Below are 22,066 nucleotides of genomic sequence, written 5' to 3' on the forward strand. Positions count from 1 at the left end.
AAGGAGAACATGGATATGTCTTTTTTTTTTTAAGGGCTGCACTGGTTATTCTAAGGCAGTTATAGGGAAACTCTTCAAGCAGTAACAGCAAACCTTGAAAACATGCTAAATACAAGAAGCCAATCACAAAAGACCACCCACTATGTGACTGTCTTTTAATATCCAGACTAGCCAAATCTATAGGCAAAGAAATAGAGAAGTCGTTTATTTTGGTCTGGGGAATAGGATGGAGTGTCATTTAAGGGTACTGGTTTATTTTTGAGGTAATGATTATGTTACAAATGTTTTGGTGGTTACATAGCTGAACAAACTAAAGCCATTGAATTGTACACTTTAGACTGAACTATCTTGATAAGATATTTTCAAAATAAAATGAGTAAATATTTGCTACTCCGAAAAAACAACAACAAAAAAAATTATTGCTGTTTGGAGTCCAGGTGTGGCACTGTGGGTTAATGGGTCAGATTGCAAAGCCATTTGAACTGCAAGGTCGGTGGTTAAAGCTCACCAGAAGCTCCTCAGAAACCCTATACAGGGTTGCTATGGGTCAGAACTGACTGAATGGCACGTAACAACAACATATATATGTATGGAGTCCTGGTGTGGCATTGTGGGTTAATGGGCCAGACTGCAAAGCCGTTTGAACTGCAAGGTCAAGCTCACCAGCTGCTCCTCGGAAACCCTATACTTGGTCAATATGGGTCGGAACCAACTCGATGGCACTTAACAACAACAACATAGCAATTGTGTCGACCCCTCTTATTGAGGGTCTTCCTCTTTTTTTTCTGTATGAAGTATAAGAGATGAAATCTCGCCATCCTTGCTATCAAGACTACTACTTTGGAATCCCTCAAAAAACCAGTCACCCTAACCTTCTGAATTGACTTCTCTGCTTTGAATTGAACTGTTCTAATAGACCCTTTCAGAAGCCACTAATTTGATCGGACCTTTGGTTTTTGAAGACACCTTAATGAGACTGACAAGAGTATTACTGAGAGAACTTGTCTGACACCATCCAGTGATTACAGAGAACTGTTTAAACACATTTTCTTATACTGGAACCCTTGTAACAATACTTTTTAACTTCGCCTCATACACACACATACAGGATTCAGGTCAAGACAAAGAAGCCTCCTTCTCTCATCTGTTCTCCTTTCTAGCCTGTTGAGGAGTGTAGTTTTATGTGCTGATGGTACTTCCCACTTCCTAAATTGACATCCAGACTCCTAGATTACTGAAACGGGCAATTTTTCTTCCCCTGGACAACTTCTGCTTAGCTTACATGAATTTGTGTGCTTTCTGCTCTTTGTTTCTGCCTGCTGGAGAAACCTTTTATTTGTACATGCTTGTCTTGCTTTTTTAAAGATGTCTGCATTATATTTTCTTTAACAACTGATGTTTTCAGATTATCTAGCCCAACATGCTGCCTGAAGGGGAAATGTGTATTAGTACTTGAAGTTTGTATGCTTTAGCTGAGAATACAGATAACTGAAAGTAAGCATGCTAAATGATTATCTGTAAGCTCACTATGGAATCCCTTAGGGTACTACTAGCCAAAGTTTGGTAGCTTGAACCCACTCACTCACTGGTGCCTTGGAAGACAGACCTTGAAAACCCTGTGGAGCAGTTCTATTCTGAAACACATGGGGTTGTCATGACTCAGAATGGACTCCACAGCAACTCATAAGCAGCCTGTTACAGAAGTTAAACATTTTTATTGACAAATTCCTCTGCAATTGATTGATTTTCTTTGTTAATTCCTGGGTAATAGGGCTTGAATCTCTGTATGATTTGTATATATATTCAAAATGCCAGTTGTTCCTTGCTTGATTTTTTTTCAGCCAGCAAATACTGCAAAATGTTAGTTGAAGAAGAAGGATTGCAACTTTTGTGTGATATCCAGGCTCACAAGGGTGCAGACTCCGAAGCACTCCAGATTGCAACTGCCATTCTAGATGACTTCAGAATGCATTTCATGAATTATCAGAAACCCCTCTCTGTCAAATTCCCCTAACCCAAAGGGCTTCAGAAATGCTCTCTGTTCCTCAGCGTTATGTCTTCTGCCCTGTCAGCCATTGAAAGTTGAGACTGGTTCTTGATAGAGTTTGTGAGTTGGCCGCCTCATTGGCCTTCTGTTACTGGTTTTCTATAAGTTTCTATGATTAAAGGTATATCTCAAATCAACTTTCATCTTTTGCATATACCATAATGCTTTTGTTAAGTAAGTACTGTCAAGTCAGTTCCAACTCATAGTGACCCTGTGTAGGGTTTCCAGTAAGCAGTTGGTGGGTTTGAACTGCCGACCTTGTAGTTCCAGTCCAGTGCTTATCCTACAGTGTCACACTCTCCACTTGATTCTAAAGCCTGGACTCCTTGGTGTTGCACTCCCTTGTAGGACACAAGCACAACCTTGGAGCACATTTGTGTTTAGCAGCAAATCAACACTATTACTGGTATGTGTCCACAGGTTAGTGACTAGGCTAGGCTTGGACGATATCTGGAAAGCTTATAGGGTTTACAGGCCTAGCTAGTAAGCCCCTCTTTAGGCTTATAAAGCTTAGTCGTTGTTCAGATCCAGGTAGAGAATGCCCCAGAGCCATAGCATAACTATTCTCTTGCCTTGGCTCAAAAGGAGGATGTGTATATCAGGGTTTCTAAAGCTATCATTTACAGTAGCAGAAAGCCTCATTTTTCTCCAACAGAGCAACTGATGAGTTTGAACTCAAAACCTTATGGTTAACAGTTCAGTGCTTATCTATACCACCACCAGGGTTCCTTTGTACCCCCTTTATATTCTAAGTGTCATCCTCTTGCTCTTCTCTGCTCATCCTATTATTGCCAACCTTTCTTTGTGCTCCAAGTAGCTACTTATCCTTCAGACTTCGAATCGTGCTACCTGCATGTTTCCTGCCCCTCTCCGCTCTCCATCAGTTAAACCAGTGCCATTTCCGTGCATTTGATGTAGCTATCAAAGATTTGGCGACCATCTGATGGTATACAGAGGTATTCACAGTGAAGACTTAAGTGAGTCCTCATAAGGACACTGTTTAAAAAGAATAACACATTTGTTATATGAGTTTTGTTTTGTTCTTTAAGTCCTCACAAGTACCTTTTTGAAAGCTGGGGTCCAGAGAGGTTGAATAATTTGTCGAAGGTCATGCAGCTGAACTCTGAACCAAACCATCTGATTCATGACTCATGTCAGCCATTGTTAGGGTTTATTTAGTATCTCCATTGCACAGAAGAGGAACTTAGAAATTTAGTACAAGCTCTCACCATCTGCAGTGATTCCTGGAAAGCATAGGTCTGTTTTGATCCTTAGTATAGATAGCATTTGTATAGGGAGAGATAGGCCAATGCAAACTCCACCCCAGTGATTGTCTGGCCAAAGTGAGGAAGAAAGAAGGGATCAGTAACAAGGAGAATCAGCACCTCTTAGTCCCAGGCACCGTGCTGAACACTCTATATCCATCCTTGTTCTTCTGAGGAAATTGAAGCCCTCAGTTTGATTATATGAAATGATGACAACAGTCTTGCTGCACATTTTCCTTCTGGGACCTGTTTCTTAAGGCACGCGTCTCCCGTGCACAGGGTTAAATAAAGAAGTCATTCGCCAACAAATCTGGGGATGCGTTTCTCCCTGAAGGCTGCCATGCCTTCTAGTCGGTCCCTGGTTGGGATATTCTGCAATATAAAGAATATTTGTTTGTGGGAACAGGACGAGAGGCAAAAAGAGACTTGGTAAAGCTTGACCATTCATGACAGATCCAGGCTGCAAGTATGTCCCTGGGCTCTGAATTTGGGCCATGCTAAGGTATGGGCCACAGTGGCTCCTTGGTCTCCTGGGGAAGCATTCCCATTAGCCTCTACTTTTACTCTGCTTGCAAGTCCCCAGAAACCTCATGATTTCACAGTAGTCTGATCAGAGGCTGCTCAGTAGAGAAGAAAGACTGGAGTAAGAAATTCAGGTTTCAATCCAGATGTATATATATATATAGCTTGTTCTGCAAGGCCCAGGACCCCTTACTTAGTGTTGTGGACATTTGTTAACTTAAAGGTTAGCATTTGTGACTCAAAGAGAGTCAGGCTGAACATTAATTCAATGTTTGCAGCCCCACAAACAAATACACACAGCCTGTAGACTATAACCAGAGCCTTGGCAATCCAACCGTATCCCGGCCTCTACAGCAGCCATTAGGACAAAGCTGTTCTTCCTCCTTGTCAGGTTCTCCTGTGAGTGTCTAGGTACCTAGTAGGGAAGGATACATATCCAGTTGAAGACTGAGAAAACAGTCCCAGTGTGGTTCCTCTGGGACTACTCCCGATTCTTTGTGACTGGGGGGTGGTTTACAGTTAAAGCCTCGTGTTGGAAGGAACCTCGTGTCCTTACTCTGGTCGGGCCTCTGGTAACAAGCATGCATGGACTGGCTGTAGCCACATACCTGAGCATAGCACATGTCTTCGATAGCCATCCCTGAAGCAATGTCAACCTGTGAGAGAGAAGTGGCACTTGGATCAGCCTGACCTGCCCACCTCTTTCCCAGTCCTACTGCCTAAACCACCCCCAGTTTCACGACGCTTTCAGAGAATTTCTGAGGCTTACTGTGCACCAGTTCAGAGAAGGAACCCCATTGCTAATAGTGACCAGTGTGAGGACAATGAAGAGAGGACACAACTCAGCAATCTGGGGCACAGAAAGGTAAAGTCACAACACCATGTGGTGTTGGGCCCCCTAACCTCCACACTATGTTGTCTTACCCCTCACTCTCATTCAGTCAAGCAGCTTATTTGCATACCTTTTACCTGGTGGCACAGTAGGATGGGTATTGTACTGCCAATGTAAGGATTTTTCCTCCCATAAGGACTTAGCTCAGAAACCCTGTATAGATGTCGCCGTGAGTTGGCATCAACTCTGACAGTGGGCTGTTGGTTGGGTTTGATTCACTTAAATTTGATAGCCACATGTAGTTACCTAGCGGGCAGTCATTCAGTTCTTAATTTCTCCAGTGTACCTACCCTAGAATCTGTGTCCATGTCTGCCCTTCTCCACACTGTGTTTAACTCATCTGCATTCCCAACTTAGGTCTAGGTGATCAGTGAATCGGTGAATGATTTGTAGGAATGGATTGGCTACACCCAAATCACCACCCTGAGGCCATATTACTGCCCACAAGCATGGATTATTTATTACTTGCTGTATGCCCTTGTGTAAGTCATGGATTTTAATGAGAAGAAATGAGGATAGACTATAGTTAGCATTAAGGATAGCATCCAGCCAAACTTCTTACTTCTTGTTGAGTACCGGGGAGTCGGTTTCGACTGATAGTGACCCTTCTTCACAGGGTTTCCGAGGCTGCAAATCTTTACGAGAGCAGAAAGCCTCATCTTTCTCCCGCAGAACAGCTGGTAGTTTCAAATTGCCGACCATGAGGTTAGCAGCCCAATTCGTAACCACTACGCTACCATTGGAGATGGGTAAACTGAAGTGTGAAGTCCCTGGGTGGTGCAAACAGTGCTCAAGCTCAGCTGCTAATAGAATGGTTGATAGTCCACCCAGGCTGGTGTCTACTTGTAGAAAACCAGCTACTGAAACCCTACAGATTACTGTTGTACTCAGACATGAGAGAGGGTGCCAGGAGTCCGATGACTCAGTGGCAGCTGTTCTTTGTTTGCTTTTAAATGGGCACAGGGACAGGTCAGCCTGGAAATCTGTTAGAAGAGTCCTGTTCCTGTCCCTGAGGCAAGGTTTTGTCTAATTGCACTGACGTAGTGGACCCAAGTCCTGACCTAGAACTCTCACCTCCATTCCTCGATCTATGGCTACTTTGCCCAGCCGCACAGCAATGGGGGCCTAGGAAAAAGAAAAGCTCACTTGAGATCAGGATAAATGCTGCTAGGTTAAAAGGGTTTGAACTAGAGATAGGCACACAGGTTTGTGGGTTAAAGTCTTGCTGGTGGTGGTTATGTGCCATGGAGTCAGTTGCGACCCACAGCGACCCTGTACAGGGTTTCCGAAGCTGTAAATCTTTACGGGAGCAGAAAGCCTCATCTTTCTCCTGCTATACAGCTGGTAGTTTCAAACTGCTGACCTTAAGGCTTGCAGCCCGATTTGTAACCACTATGCCACCAGAGCTTCGCAGGAGAAAGTCTTGGACAGGGAGACAAGTCAGTCACGTTCTAGCTATTGTACTGACTTGTGTTCAGCTGGGAGGGTAGGAGGTCAAAGGCTAAATGGGATCTGGGAACATAAAGTGCTATTTACAAAGTGTTTATGTTAGGTATTAATAACTAATCTAGAGATGATCTAAAGTATACATGCAAAAGCTATATGCAAATACGAAACCATTTATATAAAGGATTTGAGCATTCACAGATTTTGGTATCAGAAAGCTGTGGTCCTGAGATCAATCCCCCAGGGAAACAGGAGGACTACCTGTTTGGGATATGCTGATGTATTAACATACAAATATGCTTTCAAATACTGAAGTCCCAGTGATCTTACTGGAATAATAACTCTATTTCAGTATATTTGAAAATCTGTTATCTTAATAGAATAATATGTGGTTAACATTGCTATGTTGTTGTTATGTGCTGTGGAGTCGGTTCCAATTCATAGCGACCCTGTACAGGGTTTCCGAGGCTGTAAATCTTTACAGGAGCAGAAAGCCTCATCTTTCTCTCGCGGAGCAGCTGGTAGTTTTGAACTGCTGACCTTGCGGTTCGCAGCCAGATTCGTTACCACTACACTACCAGAGCACCTTTAACACTGCCGTAGATATATTTTAATTTTGTTTTATAGCATGTCTAGTTTTGTATTGAAGATAAACTATTTAGCTTCACTCAGTGGTTTAAGATATTTTACACATTCTGAACAATAAAATAACGTTTTGATAATATATTCTTATTGTGCAAAATGCTGAAATGTCAGTACTGTCCTAGTGTGGCAAGCACTTTGTGTCCTAGTATGGCAAGTTCCTGTTTCTTCATAGGTAAAACGGGGTCATCAACTCAACTGGATTGTTAAAATAATTGAAACATTGTATTATCAAAGGCACCCTGATGATCCTGTGGATTAGGCATTGGGCTGTTTTAACACAAGGTTGTTCAAACCCACCAGCTTCTCTGGGGGAGATAGAGAAGGTTATCTGCTTCCATAAAGATTTACAGCCTTCGAAACCCTATATAAATGTCACTATTGGTTGGTAGCATAGTGGTTACGAATCGGGCTGTGAACCACAAGGTCAGCAGTTCAAAACTACCTGCTGCTCCCGTAAAGATTTACAGCCTTGGAAACCCTGTACAGGGTCACTATGAGTCAGAACCGATTCCACGGCACACAACAACATTGGTCAGAATCAATTTGCTGCCAATAAGTTCTTATAATTTATTGTGGATGGGAGCTGCTCAGTAAGGGCTGACAAGCTTTATTATTAGTCAAACTTAGCTCTATTTAGCTGCTAGAAAACTTGGACCTCTACAGGGCCTTGGAAAGCCCAGCCAGCCAGATCTTGGATGTCCCCCACTGTGAAGCCTTTGGGCCTTGCTGAGAGGTAGGGTTGCACATGACTGATTAGTGAGCACTTGAAGTGTGGCTAATGCAATGGGGACACTTTTTTTTTTTTTTTTAAATAACTACATGTGACTAGTGGCTACCATGCTGGCCAGCACACTGAAAGTTCTGAAGGATTTGCAAACTCATATGATTCCAGTTCCTCAGAATTCATTTCAACTCAAAATGTGACTTAGTTTGTCTACATGGATAGATGAACAGATGCAAAACTCCAAAGGAGGTTCATTCTGCATGCCTTTGATTGACACTCCTGCAGCAGCCCACAGCATACCTAGCCTCCTGACATGCGCCCCCTGCCCACGGCACAGGCCCTCCAGAGCAACACCACACCTGAGGCAGGATCTCCTGGGCCAGTGCTCTTGCCCGGTGGTAGGCTGCGTCACCCTCCTCGTTCTGGGCCACAGCATGGTTCACTAGCCCCAGCACCTGGGCCTGTGTTCCGCTCAAGCGTCGACCAGTGAAGATGAGTTCCTTGGCCAGTGCTGCCCCCAGGCAGCGGGGCAGCCGCTGAGTTCCTCCTGCCAGCATTGGGAAACAGGTAGGAGATGGGCATAGGGAGCAAGAGCCCAGAGAAGACTCAGGAGCAGAATCTGCTTTAGGATGGCAGAGAGCGGCTTAATTTCCGCTGTTTGACACAGTTCCAGTGAGAAAAAGAGACATCATGCAGGGCAGATGACTCTCGAAAAGCTGGTCTCTATCTTCCTTCAAGTTAACTCTGAATTCATTTGTAAAAATATATAATATTGCCATATTCACAGCCTTTTACTGTGAGCTCTACAAACCTTGGGAAAAAACAATTATCTCAACTTCAGTAGCCTGAATTCAAAGAGAATTGTATAAATTACTCCCTTTGACAGAAATCCTAAGTACAAAGTAACTATAACAAATTAAAGTCAAGCTGACCTACCCCTATAGACCTCACCACAATCAGTCACCAGCCAGAATTCACAAACCCCTACATACAAGCACCTGCGTAAATAAGCAGAAAATAATGAACTTACGTGAAGGGTAGTTTTAACTTGATAAGCTACATTTCCTGCAGCAATTAGCCAGGTTGGGCTTTATGCCACATAGCTTCCAAGCAATTTAATGAATACTTTAGAAAAATAAATGAGTTGTTAATAATACTTTTTATTATGAAAATAATAGTACATTATGTAGGCTAGAAGATTGATAATTAGTAGAAATAAGGTAGTGCGAGCATTGATGATTAATAGAAACTTATGTTACTAAGAAAATGTAATCAGGAGTCTTATAAGTAGAAATGATTTGTGTAAAGTTTGACTTAATCTTTCAGTGGAAACAAGAAGAAACAATTTATCACATACTGGGAAAGGAGATGAAAGTCAGTTTGAACATCACAGAAATACCAATCAGCCAAGCAGAGCCTCTCGAATGCTTTCATTTTCGCTGACTCCGTGTCTCCTCTTGTGTCCCACAACCGCGCGTGAGCTGTACTCCCGCAAGGGGTGCCCCAGGCAAAAGGAATAGCTGTCCCAGCTGAAAGTATGCCTGGTGAACCCTGACTCCAAAGCTGACCTTGGAGAGAGTGCAGCTTTGGTTCCAGACCACCACAATAAAGTGAGTCACACAAATGTGGTTTCTCAGTGCATATAAAAGTCTTGTGCATTATGAAAAAGTTTGGACTGTTGTGAGAATTACCAAATGTGAGACATCTGTGGCTCAATGTTATAAGCCTTCAATTTGTATTAAAAAACAAAAGTATCTGCAAAGCACAGTAAAGCAAAGCATGCCTGTACCCAGGAGAGAGTGAAATTGGGCAAGTAGAGGAGAAAGGCAGGAAAACTGTGGGTGCGGTTACCTGCCCCTGGGAGGAGCCCTCGGGTGGTCTCGATCAGCCCCATGACAGCGGAGGAAGCTGTTTAAACAGAACAGAGTGAAGTCCCCACTACCCTCCAGGGCCAATCCTGGTCTCTCCTGCCCTTCCAGCCACTTTCCTCAGGGACTTGCTGCAGACTCTGCCTTTGGGAAGAGTCCTTGCCTGGGAGTCAGAGGCCCAGGTTCTCACACCATATCCCCACCCCCACCCCCAACTAGACGAGCAGAGGTATATTTGTCACCCTTGGTCCTGGCATTGTCTAGTGTGTCAATCACACTTGCTCCCACCATGGTTACTCCTTCCTCCCAGCTTTTCACCTCAGCCTGAATTCCCCTGTGTTCCAGCCCCCATTCTCCAAGTTCATTTCCCCTGAGAATGCCTCCTTAAATGCTCCTGCCACAGACTGTCTGAACCTTGAAATGTCCGCTGAAGGGAGTCCTGGTGTGGTGCTACAGGGTAAGCACTGGACTGCTAATCACAAGATCGACAGTTCAAACCCTATAGAGGGTTGCTATGAGTCAGTTAACTTAGAGGAACACAACAAACGAAGGGTTTTACTCTCAGTCCTCACACACACCCTGTGAGTGAGTGGCTAGAAAAAGGCAGGTGAGAAGACAGCTGATCCCCTCGTTAATTCCTTCTCTTTGAAATGCTCTGTGTAACTAGAAGCTACCTCCGTGCCTGGAATTGCATGTTTTTGGATGTCCTTCCTGAGGTGACAGGCTAAGTCACCTCTCCACTCTTGAAGCAAAGCCCAATGTTCTGTGTAAATAATGCAAACCTTGTCTGGTACCTGTGGGCCACAGGGCAATGATCACCCAGATATGTTTGTGATTTGCAAGGCTAACCTTTGCTCAAGAGAGATAAAGCTGGCCTTGGACATAAGTAGAATGCTAGACAAGTGATCTTTGTCTTTCTTGGCCTTCCCTCTCTCTGCACTGTGCTGTCTTGTCAGCAGTTATTTTGAGATTGGTGGGCTCCACTGAAATGAAAGAGGTGGTTCTGAGTACTATGGGATGCTACTATAGCAATCAGTGGCTAGCCAGGAGGGAATTCTGCCAGTGGCCTCACCTTTCGTAATTGGAAGAACAGTGGCTGATTTTACAGAGCCCCCAAGTTTACTGTTTCACCCACCCCACCTGCTGTGTGGTACCTGCCACTCTGAGGTCACAGGCCAGGGCCAGCTCCAGGCCCCCACCCAAAGCAAACCCATCCATGGCTGCAATGGTGGGCGTAGGGAAGGATGCTGTGGAGACAAACAAGGACTCAGCCTGCCAGGCTCTAGCAGAACCAGGACAGGCATGGACGCCTGAGACAAACATGCTGATCGGGACAGAAGGCCTCCCTGGTCTCAGGTTTAGGGCCCTCACCTAGTACCTCCACCAGGTTAGCTTAGCAGTCAGGTTTTTCATCAGCAAATAGGGGAGTCAGTGAGGGAACAGGTGTAGTTAGATGGGCTGAAATGACCCTGGCTCTAGCCCACTCTCCTAATAACCTCCCTGGAGCCTGTCTTTTCATGCTGTATGCAGACCCTGTGCTGGGTACTGGGGACTCGATCTGAATCAGACAGGCTCAGTCTCATAGGCAGACAAACCTGGAAACAGGCGGTGACAACCCCAGTTTTCAGAGCTGTGACCAAAGGAAGTTTGGAGAGTGGATCAGGGAAGACTTCCCAGAGAAGGTACGGCAAGGCCTGGAAGGATGACCAAAAAGGGATGTCCCAGGCCAAAGGAACAGCTGCCACAGCAGAAAGTATGGTTAGTTAACCACTGACTCTCAGATGGCAGGCCTGAGGGCAGCACACAGAGGTGAGGAGCCAGGGTTCCTTCCCCGAGAAATGACCTTGACTCTCTTGTGCCTATCATCCCTGGAGAGTCGTCTGTCTCCCCCACAGAACTCACAATAGGAAGCTGAGGATGGGGCTGGGATTGGCAGGAACACCCTCTACCACCCCATCCCAAGACCCTCACCAATGTCATTCATCAGGCCTCGGAGACGCTGGACAAAGGCCCTCACTTCCATCTCACTCATCTGCTCGCGCTCCTTCAGGTCTGCACCTACAGGTGGTAAGGGGACTGTGACAGCCATGCCGAATCCCAGACTGTTACAGATCCAGCAAAGCAGACTTGAGAGGAAGGAGAAACACAGGAAAGAGGTCATGGAGCCCGAGAGAAAGAAGGGTCAAAAAGGGAAAGGTGAATGTGCTGAGAGGTCAAGCAAGAACCAAGATGTAGTGGTGTGGCAGGGGCTTCAGAAAAATGTGACTACAGTGGGACTGCTGAAGGTCAGATGGTAGAGGTTGAGGCAAGAGTAGGGGGTGAGTGGAAGCTCTCCAAATCCCAGACTGCAGGAGGTCAGAACTGGAAGAGCCCTTCAGCGTCTTTGATCTGTTTTAGCTCCTTCAATGACGGGAGAAAACAGGCCCAGAGAGAGACAGGATTCCAGTGTGAAGTCAGGGGCAGAGCCAGGCCTCCTGCAGTCTCCCCGCACCCACACATTTCCCTGGACTTAGATGGACTAACAAGGAATGGGGCTCACAGAGGCATGAAGTGACCTTGATGGAGGAGAGTAAAACAGAGATGGAGCCAAAGTTGGAGGTCAGGGTTGCGGGGTCAGGCCCCTGGCCAGCTCACTTGTGCTGTGGAAGCACAGCCTGAGTGGGGTACCCTAATCCTGACAACTCATCCCCTTGTGAGCCTCTGAGAATCACACTCCTGCGCCGCCCCCACCACCACGTCTCTGAAGACCCTTGCTGCCTCCTCGCCAGCTATTCAGCTGGGAGTCAGATACTGGGTTCTCAGCTCAGCACTCCTGGACAGCACTCCTGGACCCCCCAGGTCATGGGCCTCCGGGGTGAGGTATTTCCCGTCTTGGAAACAGAAGTCCACAGTGTTTGCCTTGTTGCGGACCACCACATGGAGACCTTTGGCAACAGGGATTGAGCTCTAAGGATGGGCAAAACTGCAGTGAGTCCCATCTTGACCATTGATCTTGTGGGCATCTTTGGACTCAGTTTCCTCGCTGTTGAATGGCATGGTGCTGCAGAAAGAACTATATGGATCTATGGATCCAGCAAGCCATGTTTCCATTCTTTTCTACCTTTTACTAGGTGTGTGACACCAAGCAAGGAATTTTACCTCTCCAAGTCTTTGCTTTCACATCTGTGGGTGGTGAGGCCTGTCCTGATCTAAAAGGACTTCCTCAGCCCCTTCAGGATGGTACCAACCCTGCAGAGTCTGGAAGCAGGGGAAAGAGGCCACCTACCTGCACAGAACACACCCTTCACACTGCTTCTGAAGAGCAAGACACGCACCTGCCGGTCCTCCCGAAGCCGAGCCAAAGTTTCCAGCAGCTGGAGGGAAGGCTCCATCAGATTCCTGCCAGCCCAGCAGCCCCTCACCCTAGTGCCTGCCCTCTCTTACCTCCTTGACCAAGATGTTCCCCAGGGAATTTCGGGCTTGTGGTCTGTTCATCAGAATCTCAGTGATTCCTGTGAGGGAGACGACAGCGTTAGATGAGCCAGCAGGCCTGCTCACTGGGACCAGGAGGCAGGAGGCCTGTGAAGAGGCAGCATCTGTGCTCTATGAGCACTGTGACTTGGGGGATGTCACATCACCCTGAATCTCAGTTTGCTTAACTGTAAGTGGACTTCACAGAGGACATAGAAGGGCTTATAAATTGTGGAGCAAAGAAAGGAGAGGAATCAGAATGGTCACCACAATGGCTGCCATCTGTTTCTGTCATCGTGAATTTCACAGCTCTCGCCATATGCTTCTAGCTGTCATTGTTAAGTGCCATCAAGTCAGTTCTGAGGAGCAGCTGTCCCATAGCGACACTGTATAGGGTTTCCGAGGAGTGGCTGGTGAGCTTGAACCACCAACCTTGTGGTTCAAACTGATTTGCATTAACCCACAGCAGCACACCAGGAGAGAAATAGAACCACCTAAGAACCCTCATGTTTTCTGAGTCAATGACAACCCCTTACTTCCTCCAAAAGTAGCCACGATCTCAACTTTTATAGCAATCCCTTCTGTGGTTTTACCATTTTATGACCCCAAGTGTGCATCCCTAGACACCAAAGTTAACATGTACTAATTTTTAAATGTGGTATATCAAAAGCCTATTAGGATCCTCAGGTTCTCTTTCTCATCTCCTAAAACTTACCTGTTGAAGAACATGGGAGCAGGTTAGCATGCCCTTCTGTCAGAAAATTGGCAACTGAATCCAGAGGCCAGATTGGACTTACTCTGTTTTATTGCCTTGTCTGTATGCTGTTCTTTCACTAGGAAAAAGCAACCTTCCTGAAAGACTTTTCTATACTTTTCTGTTCTCATCTAAGTGGCCAATGGCACAACAGACACGAACCCGGGGCCCTATTTCCTTCCTCATCAGCCTCTCAGCAGTATCAGTACTGCTGACCACATGCATGCTACTGCTTGAATATTCATTACCTTGGTTTTTGTGGCCCTATATTCTCCTACCTCTCAGGTGACACTGTTCTGCATTTTCTTGGTTTCTCTTTCACCTGGGTTTTAAATGTTGATGTCCCTCAAGGTCCATTCCAGGCTTTCCTTACTCAATTATTTGTAGTTATGCACTTAGTATATGCTGGCCTTTTTATTAGACTTCATCTTCATATACTTTGTTTTACTTTCATTGTAAATGAAGTGGTTTACGGAGCCAAGCATCAATTTTACATTTAACAAATGATACACTTCCTTTCATCTTGACTGCAAGCCCCTCAGTGTAGCATCACTTATCCCACTTCCTCCCTGGGTTTCTTATTTCTGTTCCTCCTCCTTTCCCCACCCTGCTGAATTTTGTTCTTAGGTAAATGCTGCCCTTTTGATTCTATGGTGCATCTCCCATACTTTGGACATGTTATCAGGAGGGACCAGTCCCTGGAAAAGGATATCATGCTTGGTAAAGTAGTAGTTGTTGTTGATAAGTGCCATCGAGTTGGTTCTGACTCATAGTGATCCTGCATAAAGTTTCCAAGGAACAGCTGGTGAGCTTGAACTGCCAGCCTTGCAGTTCAAATCGACTTTGCAGTCCAGCGCATTAGCCCACAGCGCCACAGCACGTAAAGTAGTAGGTGAGCAAAGAAGAAAACCCTCATTGAGATGGACTGAAGACACGGAAGCTGCAACAATGGGTTTAAGCACAATTGTGAAGAAGGTGCAAGATCTGACAGTATTTCCTTCTGTTATACATAGAGTCTCTAAGTAGAAACAAACTCCACAAACTCCACAACAACTTCTCTTTATAGGAGCCCTGACAGTGCTGCGGGGTAAGTGCTGGGCTCTGAGGGAGAAAGATGAAGCAGTCTGTTTCTATGTCATTTACAGCCTTGGAAAGCCTATGGAACACGTCTACCCTGTCCTACAGGGTAGCTATGAGTTAGAATTAACTTGATGACTATTGTTGTTGCTAAGGGCTGTCAAAGTCGGTTCCGACCCATAGCGACCCTGTATAGGGTGTCCTAGGTGTGTCTGGTGAGGTTGAACCACCAATATTGTGGTTCAAACTTCTGGTGGCATAGTGGTTAAAGGTTCTACTATTAACCTAGTCAAGCTCATCAGCTGCTCTTCTGGAGAAAGATGTGGCTATCTGCTTCCATAAAGACTTATAACCTTGGAAATTCTATGGGGCAGTTTTATGCTGTCCTATAGAGTCATTATGAGTCGGATAGATACGTGGATAGATACACAGGCTGAATAGTGTAGCAGAGAGAGTGGCAGTATACCCAAAAGTATATAAAAGTTGTTGTTGTTAAGTGCTGTCAAGTCGGTTCCGAACCATAGCAACTGTGTATAGGGTTTCCAAGGAGTGACTGGTGAGCTTGAACCACTGACTTTGTGGTTCAAACGACTTTGCAGTCCAAAGCTTTAGCCCACAGCACCAGGTAAATACTAACGTATGAATATCTTCTGTCTAAATATAATGGTTAGACAGGATAGTCATATGTGGGTATTTACCTTTACTACAAATATATATATAAATGTAATGGAGCACACAGGGGACAAAATTATGAAAACTTCTTAGACATTAACAAACACCTTGAGAGAACGAGGACTATGGTCCAGGTTGGTATAACATAGGCCACAAAGGCAATGTTCTACATCCTACTTTGGTGACTAATGACTGGAATCTTAAAGGCTCATGCAACTGGTCTCTCCCTGTGGGGAGGTAAGAAGAGTGGAAAAAAATTGGAGCTACTTGGAAACAATTAGTTTGATGTTCCATTAGGAACACAAGAACATCAGTGTCCATGATCCTGACACCAGAAACATTAGATGGTGCCCAGCTTCCACTACCAACTGTTATGAAAGGGATCATATTAGAAGGCCCTAGATAGTGGGAGAAAATGTGAGAAAAAGCTCAAAAAAATTTTTTTAAAGACCAGTCTTATTGGTAAGAATGATCCTGGAGGAACCCAAGACTATGGCCCTTGGTCACCCTTGAGGTCTGGAACTGAACTCACCCTCATGGCTCAATTTTCAGCAAGCAGTAGAGAGGTATATAGGGGGGACAACAACACTAGTGAGGTACGCACACCATAGAATGGTCAACCATTCAAGATCAAAAGGGCAGCATTTACATTTACGTAAGGACAAAGTTCAGAAGGTTGGGAAAGGAGGTAGAGCGGAAACAAGACCACAGAAAGGAAGTGGGATAAATGATGGTACATTGAGGGGATTGCAGTCACTGAAATGAAACGAAGTCTATGATTACTCGATTGTAAAACTGATGATCACTCAATCCAAAATAAAAATAAAAATAAATAGAAATCTTAGTGCCAAAGATTGTTATTGCTAAGTGCCCAAGGAGTCGGTTCCAACCTTGCATGAGGTTTCCGAAGCTGTAAATCTTTGTTGGAGCAGAAAGTCTCACCTTTCTCCCAAAGAGTAGCTGATGGGCTCAAACCTCCAACCTTGTGGTTTGCAGTCCAGTATTTATCCTACAGAGCAACACAGGATAACTACAATGCCATTTATGCAAATGAAAACAACGCAGACAGTGCATAGGAGAGGGAATGAGACGGGGGAAAGTCAAGACCAGAGAAAGACTGTGCCCTGACCAAAGAGAATTACATGCAGTGGACTAAAAAGTGTGATTTCACATCATCAAAGGTGCCATCTGAGAGAACAAACAAGATGGTGGATCGGGTGGAAGTGCAGTGGGGAGCTCCATCAGCAATAACACAGAATACCAGACCAAGCAGGCTCAGGGGATGGTGCCAGAACTCTGAACCACATATAAAGGAATATTTAGAAGGTTGGAAGGCTTAGAGCTAGGGGAATTGGTAACAGAAACAAGAAATCCATTGCTTTCTAATTCAAGACGCTCAGCTGCTCCTGGAGCCGCCATATTGGGTGAGAACAAGCTGCAGAAGGATCAGAGGATCAGAGCAGCCATAGATGTCTGACGGAACCGCAGAGATAAAGGTCTGGACATTCTTTTTTTTTTAATCTGTTCATGGTCTTTCACTGTCTGCGCACCTCCATTCTGGTGACTAGAGGGGGTGTCTGAGTGAGTGGACCCCCACCCCCAACCCCTGGAGGGTTCTACTATGCATGCACACAGATCTCCTCGAAATTGAAACCACTTAAAACCAAATGGCAGCGCAAAACGGCCACAGCTGGCCCTGAACTATTAATCACTAGGAAAAAGGCCTGAACGGGGACTGTGGAGCAAGATAGGCAGACTAAAAAGGAAATAGGCCAAAAATTCAATCCTGACTTATGTCACCATGACTAACAGTGGCATTTTGAAATTTCTCAGGAAGAAGAGTGAAAAGGGAAGCCCATTTCCTGATCACATCAAGAACAGAATAAAATTATAAGAACAGAGGATCTGGGTGGTCAGTTTATTATCAAAACAATTACAATGTGAAAGAAGGTAAACACAGGAACAGAGATTCAGGTGGAGGGAAGGTCAAGCAGATTACAGGATAAAATAGACTGTCTTAAATGGATGGAAGAGTTAATGGAATATAAGGTAACCACAACAGTGGGGTTCAGGTGGGGGGTTTAGTCCAGGTGTAGGGGAGGGCAATACAAAAAGGGGTAGGAGACAGAAGAACAAGATAGATAGGGGACCACTGAGACAGGTTTGCATGGCCTAAGTGGGACAGAGGTAAATAATGATGCATGCTCAACCTTGAAACAATAGGGCTCTATGATACAGGGATCTAGGCATAGTTTGAAGAGGGGAAACAATACTAAAATGCTTAACTGTCTTACGAATATTGGTTTCTTTTACATCCTATTGTAAAATAGACACTTGAATGGCACAGAAAGGTATGTTGGGAAACATGATTACAGAAAACTTGTAAGCCAATCTTCAGCCTACAACTGATTGGAATACCTAAAAGGGGTTCTAGAACTTGCCCAGTGAAATAGGCCTCTTGGAAAGCCTTTGCAGTGTATAGGATCTTAGGTGGAATCCTGAGTCCCATCCAGAACCTTCTGAAGTGGGACATTCCCACTAGCAAGGACAAGTAGACCAGCCTGGAACAGAAGAGCAACAGAAGATACATCTTCAAAGAAAGATCATTAGGATAAACCCAAAACAAAAATGTCAGCATGACTGACTACTACAAGAATAAGCAAGCTGTTTGCCATCAAGGCAAACAATCAAATTCCTTCAGGACAAACTCCCCTCTAAGACTGAATCTCAAAGGGAACACACGAACAGGCATGTAAGCATGCTGGCTACCACATTGGTCTAATGGTGAGTGGAAGAGGGGGAAAAGCAGCAATGAAGAAATGGGCTGAGTTCAACCAAAGACCATTGACTCCCATTGACCTAGAGATGAGAGAGAGAAGAGGAAGGGCTTGTTGGTCCAATGTGTGGTAAGACCTGGGAACACTTGAGCCACAAGGACATAGCCACAGAGGGCTAGAGCTGAGAGTGAAGCATGCTGCTGATAGGAAGTGAGGGGAGAGGCACAAGAACACCCAAACTTGCAGACAGTACCCATTTGACCTAGCCTTGATGGCTTGATAATCAGAACTCCACTGGAAGAAGATTACAAAAAAAATAATAAAATTATTTTATAAAGGAGCCAAGGGTAAATTGCCACAATTTGATAAACCTGACCTATACTCATGGAGGTAATAACTCTAAATATTAACAGAGAGGGAAGGAGTCCTCACATCAAGTATCAATGCTATCCCCTCTGTACACAGGGTAGATAGGGATAGGCAACTTAGACATTAGCTACCTAAAATGAGGGGGCAATAAAGGCACAAAGTGACTGGCTTACAAGGTTTCAAGAGGGAGTTTAGTTTAAGAGTATGGAGGGGAAGAAAGAGTCCCACTGAATAGTTTTCATCTTGTCTAGATGGGTCTGGTGAAAAGAGATAAGGACAAGATTCGTTAAGATTCAATAGTGAATAATTGTTTTCATGACTAATTGTGACTATCACAATTGTAAAGGTATAAGTTTTGTAACAAAAACAGGGGAGTAGTTAATCTTACAGTCCAGAAACAGAGGACCCTAGGATCATTAAGGGAGAAGAGCACAAGTAGAATGGGGGACCTTATCCAGAGAAGCAGCGACATCAGAGACAGAGGCAGAGATGGGGTAACAGAGAGAGGGAGCAGCTGAGGACTCTAGATTCATGGGAAGAGAGGGAATAAGAGCTGGTGGCCAGGAGGCAGACTTGCGGAATGTGCCCTTTGAAAGTGTAAATTATTATATATGCATGAATGTTTTGGTTTTTAAAAAAGCTAAAGTGAATAGAGAGATACTGTTAACTGATGGTACATGGAAGGGATTATAATCATTGCAATGAAACAAGGTGTACAATTTGTTGAATGTAAAACTGATGATGTGCCCTGTAAACTTTCACTCAATCCACACACACACAAAAAGTCAATGGTACTGAAGGAAGAAGTCCAAGGTGAACTGGCAAAAAACATGGCACCATGAATTGATGGGATACAAACTGAAATCTTTCAACAAACAATGTGTCACACTCATGTGTACTAAAAAGTTTCAAAAACAACTACCTGGCAAACTAACTAGAAGAGATCCATATTTGTCCCCATTCCAAAGAGATGTGGCCCAATGTAATGCAGAAATTGTCAGACAATATCATTAATATTGCATGCAAGTAAAAGCTTGCTAAAAATAATGCAAAAATGGCTGCAACCATACATTGACAAAGGTTCAAGAGGATGTGGAACGATGGATGTCATTGCTGATGTCAGATGGATCTTGGGTGAAAGCACAGAATACCAGACAGATGTTTATCTGTGATTGACTACACAGAGACTTTTGATTGTGAGGCTAATGACAATCTATGGACAACATTGTAGAGAATGAATATTCCAGAAAACTAATTGTGCTCATAAGAAACCTGTACATAGACCAAGAGGCAGTTGTTCAAACACAACAAGGGAACACCAAATGACTTAAAATTTGGGAAGGTGTGCGCCAGGGTTGTATTCTTTCACCATACTTATTAATCTGTATGCTGAGCAAATAATCGAAGAAAGTGGATTAGATGAAGGAAAACGTGGCTTCAGGATTGGAGGAAGAAACAATCTGCAATATGAAAGTGAAGAGGACTTAATATACTTACTGATGAAGATCAAAGACCACAGTCTTAGGTATGAGTTGTAGCTCAATGTAAAAAAGAAGCAAAAAGCCTCACCACTCAACCAATAAACAACAGTCGTATCAATGGAGACAAGATTGAAGTTGTTAAAGATTTCATTTTGCTTGGATCAATCATTGTGTGAGGTGCATCTCAATTCCAGTCCTCGCTTCCTTATCATGGGTAGAAATGTAGACATGGTTATGTGCACTAGACCAACAGGGCATGAAATGACCTCCTAAATTTCCTGAGATCCCACAATGTTGTAAAAAGTTAGGTCAGCTTGAACCAACAAGTTATGGAGTACATGAGACTTTGAGAGATCTGCTGTGTATTCAAGAACCAACATGAGATTGAGTTATCAATGGAGACACCACTGACTGGCTAAAAAACTATAGAGTAACATTTCCCTGGACGTAGACTTCAAGGACAGTCACCAGGAAGGGGTCCAGTGACTTCATAAATCCAGTTGCTATGGAGACAATTCCGACTCACAGCAACTCTATAGAGTGGAATTGCCACAGGGTTTTCAAGGTTGTGATTTTACAATAGCACATCACCACATCTTTCTCCTGTGGAGTAGTTGGTGGGTTCAAAACAACAGCCTTTTTGTTAGAAACTGAGTGCTTAACGACTACACTACCAGGGCTCCTCACCCTGACCAAAGAAACAGGAAAAGTGTTTCAGAAATCAGAGGTGCCAGAGACCCCATTAGAGAAGATTCAAGCCTTTCTTCATTGGGAGACCACATAGCTCTTTCATAGTCCCTGAAGGCATACTAGAGAAGTATAAGGGAAGAAGAAACTAAAGGTCTGAGAATTTATCAGAAGGACTTGTTTTGCTGTTTAAACCAAAAGAGATGGAGATTTCATTAATTAGCTAGCTGAAGTTACTAACCAGCTAGTGGGACAGGGTTGTGAAGAAGATTTTATCAGTTACATAAAATAAAATAAGTATATTTTCTTGGCAAAAAAAAAAAGGTACCACCTGAAATTCAAAAACAACGTTAACACTCGTTCTGAAATGAACTTTTTTTTTTCCTACTTGAATCTACAGGTACCAAAAACTTGCAACTGGCTGCAGATTTGCATTCCAGACATAAAAGCACCCTCCTCCCACTTCTTTTCTCTCTTCCCCTCCCAGCCTGTCGCTATCCACCCCCTGCTCCGAGAGCCGGATTGGTTCCACGGTCTCCACCTCCTAGACCTTTGCACAACCAGAGGTGTTGGGGGGTGGGGTGGGGTGGTGTGGGTGTGGGTACAACCTTCCTCCAGGGGAATCCGCCATTTTTACTTTCCTGTCCTGGGGGCGCTGGTGCCTTGTCTTTTTACTGTACGACTCTCCCCTTCCCAACAGCCTGAGACGAACCCTTTATATGGTTAGGGAAACCAATATTACCACAAATTTACAGCCATATTTGGGCCTTGAGGCAGCTTTGAAAGCCTGGAGGAGTAAGCGGGGAGGATGTGAGATTTGGAACGTAACCTCAAATGTACTGAGGGCTCCACCTGACCCCCTTCTAGCCTCAGTCTTCTCAAAGGTAATGAGCTCGCAGCCAGCGCTCCCAGCCTTGTAGCAGCGCGGCTCGTCCGACTGCCCCTCTCAGCCTGGCGGGGTCCTGGCCCAGTCCGGTCCAGCCCAGCGGCCTCCCGCACTCCCTGCACAACGCACTACCTTGGTCAGGGCCCGCCAGTGCGCGCACTAGGATCTCGGGTCCCCGGGCCTCCCCATCCGAAGCGCAGCCGCGGGCCCAAAAGGGCCTCCAAGGGCGCACGGCGCTGGACAAGGCGCGCAGCATTTGGTAGCAGTTCGGGAAGATGCAGCTCGGCGCCTCCGCTGTCTCCTCACCCGCGGAAAGCTTGCAGCTCTGTGGGGCCTGGCTCCACCTATGGGCCTGCAGGCTGACGCTGCTGACTGCGCATCTTAGGCCTGACAGAAGGCTATCAAATTCTAAAAGTCAGATTTTACTACAAAAAACAGAAGTAGTAATAGGAGCCCTGGTGTGGCGCTGTGGGTTAGGCATTAGGCTGCTAATCTCAAGGTCGG

At 44.9% G+C, this 22,066-nt stretch overlaps 2 protein-coding genes across 4 annotated transcripts in view; one reads left to right on the forward strand and one right to left on the reverse strand.

The window, feature by feature from the left end:
* The window catches only part of ZYG11A (zyg-11 family member A, cell cycle regulator), an 83,470-nt gene extending 81,456 nt beyond the window's left edge, over positions 1-2,014 (forward strand). Inside the window, exon 14 of the mRNA XM_006839862.1 lies at positions 1,842-2,014. Coding sequence (XP_006839925.1) covers positions 1,842-2,014 — 173 coding nt within the window. The remainder of the gene's footprint in view (positions 1-1,841) is intronic.
* A 1,592-nt stretch (positions 2,015-3,606) lies between these two features.
* On the reverse strand, positions 3,607-21,818 carry ECHDC2 (enoyl CoA hydratase domain containing 2). Of its 3 annotated transcripts, XM_006839780.1 has the most exons (10): positions 21,695-21,818; positions 12,833-12,900; positions 12,675-12,762; positions 11,381-11,467; positions 10,564-10,656; positions 9,393-9,449; positions 7,901-8,088; positions 5,801-5,851; positions 4,443-4,490; positions 3,607-3,684 (listed from the first exon to the last, which is right to left on the reverse strand). In XM_006839780.1, exons 1-10 carry the CDS (start codon positions 21,816-21,818, stop codon positions 3,607-3,609), a joined length of 882 nt encoding a protein of 293 aa, XP_006839843.1. The 3 variants fall into 3 exon arrangements, with proteins under 3 accessions (XP_006839843.1, XP_006839844.1, XP_006839845.1); XM_006839781.1 differs by lacking the exon at positions 10,564-10,656; XM_006839782.1 differs by lacking the exons at positions 5,801-5,851; positions 10,564-10,656.
* Positions 21,819-22,066: the final 248 nt, after the last annotated feature.

Source organism: Chrysochloris asiatica, unplaced genomic scaffold, assembly GCF_000296735.1.
Source record: "Chrysochloris asiatica unplaced genomic scaffold, ChrAsi1.0 scaffold00026, whole genome shotgun sequence".
Taxonomy (NCBI): domain Eukaryota; kingdom Metazoa; phylum Chordata; class Mammalia; order Afrosoricida; family Chrysochloridae; genus Chrysochloris; species Chrysochloris asiatica.